At 41.8% G+C, this 8,413-nt stretch overlaps 1 protein-coding gene across 1 annotated transcript in view; it reads left to right on the forward strand.

Moving 5' to 3' along the window:
- The window catches only part of LOC107569086 (receptor-type tyrosine-protein phosphatase S-like), a 93,144-nt gene that overhangs the window by 65,255 nt on the left and 19,476 nt on the right, over nt 1-8,413 (forward strand). Inside the window, exons 21-24 of the mRNA XM_016255082.1 lie at nt 1,428-2,105; nt 3,520-3,614; nt 4,565-4,818; nt 7,622-7,709. Coding sequence (XP_016110568.1) covers nt 1,428-2,105; nt 3,520-3,614; nt 4,565-4,818; nt 7,622-7,709 — 1,115 coding nt within the window. The remainder of the gene's footprint in view (nt 1-1,427; nt 2,106-3,519; nt 3,615-4,564; nt 4,819-7,621; nt 7,710-8,413) is intronic.

Below are 8,413 nucleotides of genomic sequence, written 5' to 3' on the forward strand. Positions count from 1 at the left end.
TTTTTTTAAATCCATGTTATGGTAAGTGTGCACGTAAGTCTTTGTACACTTTCTAAAATCCACACTGTGGTAAGTTCGCACCCTGCAATCATTCTAAAAATCCTGTATGGTAAGAGCTACGCGCGGCAGCCTCGTGCTCTTTCTTGAGTGGTTTAAAACCCGCCTTGGGTACCACTCCGCCTATCTCCCACAGGCTCTTGGTCGTATTCCTATAAAGGAATCTATTCCTGATTCCAAGCCTTGAGCTCTACCCCGGGCCCAGGAGTTCTGGACAGCCATCTTAACGTCCCAGGGGCAACTCCCATGGCTATGGTAGAGTACTTAGTGGTACTTAGTGCTCGCCATGGTTCTGACATGCACTCCCCTCAGCATGGTGGCGTGGGTATACCGTTCCCCATAGCGACCCCTAGAAGACGCAGTTCGAAGTTCCCTTGAAAGGGAACATCTCAGGTTACGTATGTAACCATGGTTCCCTGAGTAGTGAACGAGACACTGCATCCTCTAGGTTTCTTTCCATGCTTCGGACACAAGCTTCAGATGAAGAAGTGGATGATGTGTTCTCCCGGCGCCTATTTATACTATAGTCGCACCGGTAGTGACGTCAACCGAACAACAGGTTGACATGCATGCAAGGTCAAAAAACACTTTCATTGTCTTATAATATGCATTTATTTTTACCTTACTTGCTCAATGATTCGCTCAACGATTCATTTTTCCAAACCCCTCCTTTGTGTGATGCTAATCTGCGGTGATTGGTCCGATTGGTCTCATTTCCATTTCATCATGCCTGTAATGCCTGATAAAGCAGCAGTGCTGCTTTGTGTACAGCATTACTGGGGAAACCGCTATTTTACCGCTCCAAAAGCAGCATCTAGTGGCAAAGAATGAATTAGCATTTTCATTCAACCAATGCGAAAAGACCAACAAATGGGCGGGCAATATGCTAATGTTTCATGTTGACGTCAACATGAAACGGCTTGGGATTCGTTTTAAAAATGACTCTTTTCAGTGAGTCAGAGTCGACTCTTTCTTTTGAGAGACAATAACTTTATACACTGTGCACTTTCAGATTTAAAACTTTGCAGGATGTTTTCATTCACTTAGAGCTGTGTTACACACTGCATGAATTTTCATACACACCCATTTTCAAAAATCCATAATGGGGCACTTTAATATCTTCATGCCTTATAGTCGCATTTATCAGATTAGAGCTGTGTGATAATACAGTCACATTTTGTGATGATACAAACAATCAAGCAGTTGAGATTTACAATATAGTATATATTGCTTTGCGTGAGTGTACTGTATATATATATATATATATATATATATATATAGAGAGAGAGAGAGAGAGGTGTGCAATAATATAGTTACATTTTTGCAACACCATATAAACAATTACCACTGTAACTGCCCTGTCCAATCAGAAGAGGGCACTGTATCTGGTCAGTGTGATGGATGTGTTTTATATGCCCAGTCACTGAGAGTTTGTGTGTCTTTGTGTCCTCTAGTACCTGCTCGTCCCGTTCTGTCCGTGCAGCTGGTTAATGAGACGTCCGCTGCGCTGATCTGGACTCACCAACAATCCTCTAACCCTCTACTGGAGATCCTGGGCTTTCATCTGACCTATGACCTTAAAAACAACTCTCAGTCTGTCTCTCTGGATTTCAGACCTGAGGAGCGTCAACACAACGTGACCGGCCTGCGTCCTGGAGGTGTTTACTCATTCCTCCTGGCCGCTAGAGGGCGCTCTGGTTACAGTGAAGAGGCTCAGGAGCAGCTTTCGGTGCCTGAGTTTCCCCCGAAAGGGTTTCCACAGCTGTCAGAGCACGTCAACGCCACCTGCTGCTCGCTGCAGCTCACCTGGCTTCCTCCGAGCGGCTCGGAACGGAACGCCGGTTTTACCGGATACACGCTCACGTATGAGGAAGCAGGTGGTGGCGTTGAACCGCACACACTGATGGTGCCGGCGGATTTGTCCAGCTACACCATTCATGGGCTGAATCCTGACTGGGCGTACGCTGTGAGGATATCAGCTCATAACCGCGCCGGGTCAGGCCCGTATAGCCCACAGGTGTTGTACCGAACCACGGCCTTCGACACAGGTACACCGCTCAGGTGCTCTCGCCTGCAGTGTTGGGGGTAACCCATTACAAGTAACGCGAGTTACGTAATCAGATTACTTTTTTTAAGTAACTAGTAAAGTAACGCATTACTTTTTCATTTAGAAGGAAATATCTGAGTTACTTTGTCTCCATGTGTTGAGTGACAGCTCTGGTGTTGCCATGGTGACAGAAATCAGGAGTAAGTGCAGAGCGTTGTGTGTGAACATGATCTTACTGTAGTTCTAGACTCAATATCAACATGTGTTTACTCATCTCACTGCACACAAACACATTCAGCGTTCCTCACAATCAATACAAACAGCGAAATGCAAACTCAGAATATTAGACAAACCTGCAATAATTAAATGTTAAATAAAACAAATATAATTTATGTATTTAATCCCATTTTATTAACCAATGACCTTCGATGATCCACTTCAATCATACTAATAATCAGAAATGACACTTGTGTTTTATTTTAGTTATTGCTGAATAGTGTTGAACTTTCTTCTTCTGCGTCATATTCTTCATGAGATGTGTTTGAGCGGCGCCCTCTACTGTACAGACGTGAATTTACATTTCCTTCAGCTTGAGGCGCATTCACTTCACTTTTATTGTGAAAGGGCTTTTACTTACGTTTGTAAAAGAATAACTTTTTTGTAATAAAAACAAACAAGCAAGCCCTGCCCAGATTTCAAAAGTAACATAACACACTACTTTCCATAAAATGTAACTAAGTAACATAATTAGTTACTTTTTTAGGGAGTAACGCAATATTGTAATGCATTACTTTTAAAAGTAGCTTTCCCCAACACTGCTCGCCTGGGTGAGCCACACAGAACTAAACCCCGTGATCCCACCGACACCAACACCACCCGCAACTAACCCCACCCGACCCGTCACAGTGGAGGTGTGTATGTGGGCGACCGCAGGTGATGCTCGGCCGGTCGACGGGAGGCGGTGTCGCAGGTAAGTGCTCAGGCGTCAGTCACAGTCCGTCTGGCAGGACAAGCCTTCGGGTTCACGGTAAGGCTGGAGAGGTTTGTCTTTTCCCTCGTCCTTTTGAGTTCCTTCACTGTCCTTCACAACTACATTTCCCAACACTTCCCAGTCCAGTCTGTGGTGTGGCACAAATTAAGCGAGTGTTTGTTTGTGTGTGATTGAGTTTGTGTCTCACCCCGACTTCCTTCAAAATAACCTTCATTAGCAGCTAGCGAATCTGGGCCAGCTCTCACTGGATCTTCCGCATATGTGTCCCTGCGTATCCATACACTGACCTTCTACATCCCCCACAATTCCCTGCACAGGCCTCGGCGCACGCGGCGGACGTCTGCCTCCTCACAGTCCTGTGTGTGTGTTCCAGTTGCTGCATCACAGAGTCTCACGTGTGTTATGTGTGTGTGTGTTTGGACAGACGTGCCGAGGAATTTCTCTGTGAATCTGGCGACGAAGACGAGCGTGTTGCTGACGTGGGAGTTTCCGGAGAGCAGCGCCCCCTATCGCTTCACTGTGAGTCTCGCAGCAATCCCTGCACGTCTGTGAACACATCAGCATTAGAATCTCTGGCTCTTTGTTCAGTTGTTGCGTTCCAGTAAATCTCTCTAGAATGAGGACGTCCTCTTACTTTCTCAGTAGGAAACACATCAACACAGGAAAGACAACGGCGCTCGTCAAAGCATTTCAATTAAATTGCAATTGATTATGATTGTAGTCAAACAAACATTGATCTCACTGGAACTGTTTTTTAGGTAATATATCTCAATACTGCAACAGCTCAATGAGTGTGCTTTAATTATCAGCATAAATAAGTATATTCATTTCAAGTTTGTTGCAATGCATTCTGAAATTGTCTTATCAGTAAGTGGAACAGAAAAATACTGATGCGTCTTTAATAGGGTGTAATGGTACACGTTTCTGTACTTTTTCAGTACGGGTCTTTCAGTTCGGTACGCATGTGTACACAAATACATTTTAACCACTGCACGACTGGAACTTCATTGGAAAGTTCAAGTCTTATATATTGTTACTTTTAATAAGAAACAAAGTCTCATCTTTTAAATTGTTACTTTTTTTGAGAAATTCAAACAATAAATGCCTTTTTGACGCTCTTTGATACTAGTTTTAACGTGAAATAAACATGAATGAACATTTGATGTAATCGCTCAATCAGTGTTTCATCCGTGAAAAGATGTCAATAAAACAGCATTTCACTTTCCTCAGGCAGGTCATCATCAGTGTCAACAGCCCGTTAGTTTGCTAGAGAAATTAAGTCTAGAGAAGAGCATTTCGCAAAATATTAGACTATATACCACTTATCTATATAATCTAATAATATATCTTTAGTATAGATCAATGCTATATACTCATTATATTTTACTTTACCAGTTAGCGATGTCTTAATTATTTAATGCATGTTTAAATAAATCTGTTATGACAGTTATTTTTGCTTTCATTCTCAGGTGGAGTACAACCGGCAGAAGATGGAGGTGGACGCGCGTCTGAGGAAGGCTGTGATCCCAAACCTGCAGCCGGACACCAGCTACGACTTCAAGATCACCAGCCCTGAGGGGAACATGGGCGGCCTCAGACACCGCATTCACGCCAAGACGTCTCCTCCCATCCTCATCCGCCGGCCCGAGGTGGACCACACGCGAGAGACCGAAGCCATGGTCACCATCATACTGCCCTCGCTGGACACCAGGAGCAGCGTCAGGTGCGAGCAGCGCTTACATGCACACTTCACACCACACGATCTTCACTCCCGACAGGTTTTGTGAAATCACTGACCAGAGACGTGCAGAGAGTTCCTCAGGGGCAGGGGCTCAGATGTAAAACAGATGTGGACCCTGGACCACAAAAACAGTCATAAGGGTCAATTTTTTTTGTTAAATTGATGCATCATATGAAAGCTGAATAAATAAGCTCTCCATTGATGTATGCTTTAGCGCGTCTCGGTCTCCTCGAGCATCTTTCTGCCGCATGCCACAAACATCAGCCACAGCGAATACTCGTCTTCTAAAAGGCTTCATTTAGATTATCTGACGTTAAATGCATCATATAAGTCACTTTGGAATAAATCACAGTAGGCCTATGTATCATGATAAAAAAAAACACTTTACAGTCTGGAAATACTTTAGGCTATAGCAAATTATTTCTTGGACCCCCTATCACTTTAAGAACCGCTCTGCTGCATGATACTGCAGAAGAACTGATGACGGCACGGTTTGATCTGCGGCTGACCAATCAGCAGAAAGGGGCGTTTAATTCCCGCCCACATGTAGAAATCAAATATTCAAGCTGTTTATTCATTTTTCTAGCCCTGAGCGAAAAAGAAAAATTTAAGCTGAATTCTCTTTTTTCAATTTTTGGAAAAAAAAAAAAAAAATGAAAAAGAAGCCGTTTTCTAATTTTTCTACTTTCAATATTAAATAAAAAAACGAATGATCGAATGATACACGGATTCTTACCATTATTATTGCGACTTTCGGTGCTGCACGGTTTTGTGCAGTGCTTTTGTAGTCATTTAGCATCCATTTTCTCAGCAATGTAATTTGATTTATAAGATAAAGATAAAGCGAAGATCCAGATCGCTCCACAAATGTAAGCTTGTCTGTCCATGTAATTTTCAACCGATTTATGAATAAGAATGGGAAATGACCGCTCCACGTCCAATGAAATTTGAACTTCTTGTTCAATTTTTTTGCCCCCGTCTGTCAACCCACACTCACTGAAAGAACCATATATGGCTCGAGAGCCCAGCTTTCCGCACAGACTAGTCACCATAGCAACGCCTCAGATTGACAGATAAACAGGAATTTTCCCGACTTCTGAGCGATTAGTTATTGTTTTGCACACATTGTCATGGTACTTATAATTCAAATGCATTTTGTTTTATTGACTACAATATCATTGCTATTTGTCTGAGGGGCACTTTTGAATAATTTAGAAAAATGGCAGGGGCTTGAGCCCCCAAAGCCAATATCTGCCAATGAGGTAAGAAAAATAATCTTGTTTAACCTTTGAATTAAGATTACTTTTCTTGCTCCATTGGCAGATATTTTTGCTCATTTTAGGCAAAAGCTTTTTGTTTTAGAAAGCAAGACATCTTGCGTCATTTCACCTGTCAAGTAAATGCATCTTGATTCAAGAATGTTCAGATATTTGTACTAGAAAACAACAAAAATGCTAAAAAAGTCAATCATTTTTTGCAGTGTGCCCCAGATAGTCGTGCAGTGTGAACTCTGCGTTACATGCATGCTTTCATCAGACGCACACACTTCCAGCATGCTCAAACACACACCTGAGGACGCACGAATCATGCATGCCGTGCGCACACATACGTGCAGGAATCATCAGCCGCTGCGCTGTGAATAATTCGGAGCCGCAGTCGATTTGTGTTTCTGGCTGCTTCCTGCGGAGGAAGATCACTTCAGCACCCAATGCAACGCTCTAACTGCAGCGCGCACACGTTACAGCACGAGCTCATGAAGATGTGTGATGTGTGAGCCAAGGACATGATGCTTCATCTGTGTGAACCGAACGCAGCGAGAGCGACAGAGCACGTCCTCGCTGACTAAACACACAAATGATTCTCAAGCAGTTCACTCAATGAATCAGTTACACCATTTACTGAGTCACTGAACCACAAGCCATTATTTACCATCGTATCTGAAGAAAAACCCCTGTAGAATAAATATGACAACAGACAATACGCTGCAAAAACAATTCTTACTCAGGCTTTTTGTCTTGTTTTGCAGTACAAACATCCTTTAAATCAAGATACATTCCCTTAAGAAAATTAACCATGGTTTTGCTACACTAACCATACTTTAGCCACAGTAATTGTAGTAAAACTGTTGTTATACATTTACAATTACTCATTTGGCAGACGCTTTTATCCAAAGCTACTTACAATTGAGGAATACAACAAGAGATTCACTGTCGGATGGCAATAAACACGAGAAGTTTCAGTCATCGTTTAAAGAAGCAAAAGCTAGGACAGATCAGTAAACCAGTGAATCCTCCCAGCTAGCAGATGTTTACTCTGAAGGACTTGAGATGCAAAATTGCTTCTGCTATTGTTTTTGTAAAAAAATGTTTATCAAAATTAAGCGAGTTTTTGCTTAAAACAAAAAAAATCTGCCAATGGAGTCAGAAAAACAAACTTATCTTCCCTTTGAATTATTATTGATTTTTTCTTACTGTATTGACAGATATATTTTCTTGTTTTAAGCATGAATTCCCTTCGTTTTGGTCGATTTTCCAGTAAACAAGACTGATTGTCATTTTATTTATCCAGCAAATATATCCTGATTTAAAAATGTTTGGATATTTGGACAAAAATACTGAGTAGGAAAATCAGTTTTTTGCAATATAATAATATAGACAGATAGCTTTTTGCTTCCATTAAAAGTGCTAAAAGAATCGTTAACGAGTCGTTGAATTCACACGCCTCACATTTAGTATATATTTGCATTTATGCATTTGGCAGATGCTTTAATTTTTTTTCCCTGCAGGAACATCTATGTGGTGGTGGTCCCTCTGAAGAGAGCCAGAGGAGTGATCCGGCATCTGAAGAGCCCAGACGAGATGGACCTGGAGGAGGTAGAACTAATTTAACATCTCTCTGATTATTATTATTGCTATGTGTGAGATCTGATGCAGATCTACAGGATCTGTGATTGCTCAAAAAAGAATTTGACCAATTGGGATCTTTTCACATCTCCCTGAAAACTGACCGTTGGCAGATAATTTAAGGACTGGGAGAAAACAAGCTGTTCGCAGTCCATTATGATTATGAATAATTATCGTTCCATACTTCAGGTCTCGGTCGCCATATTGTGAAATATGCGTATGGGGCAAGAAAAATAATCTTGTTTAGCCTTTGAATTAAGATCATTTTTCTTAATTTCTTAATCTTGATTTTTTTTCTTAATTTCAGAAAACAAAACATAATATCTTAAGTCATTTTACCTGTGAAGTAAATGCCTCTTGATTCAAGAATTTTTAGATATTTGTGCTAAAAAACGAGACAAAAATACTAAGGAAGAACATCATTTTTTGCAGTGTAGTTCTGTTGGCTGTTTGTACTGCTGTGAGTGCTGAGCGGTCAGTGACGCCGCTGATGAAATACAGTCTCAGCAGCGTTTCCGCTCTTTCTGCTGGATGTGGAACATTGTATGAAAATCCTGAGCTTTGTCTTTCTTCTGTTGGAGGTCGAGCAGGTGAATGAGAGCGTGAGAGAGTGTGAACATACACGCACACACACACTTGCACGCGCACACACACACACACACACACACACACAC

The sequence above is a fragment of the Sinocyclocheilus grahami genome, unplaced genomic scaffold (genome assembly GCF_001515645.1).
Source record: "Sinocyclocheilus grahami isolate Dianchi unplaced genomic scaffold, SAMN03320097.WGS_v1.1 scaffold1310.1, whole genome shotgun sequence".
Taxonomy (NCBI): domain Eukaryota; kingdom Metazoa; phylum Chordata; class Actinopteri; order Cypriniformes; family Cyprinidae; genus Sinocyclocheilus; species Sinocyclocheilus grahami.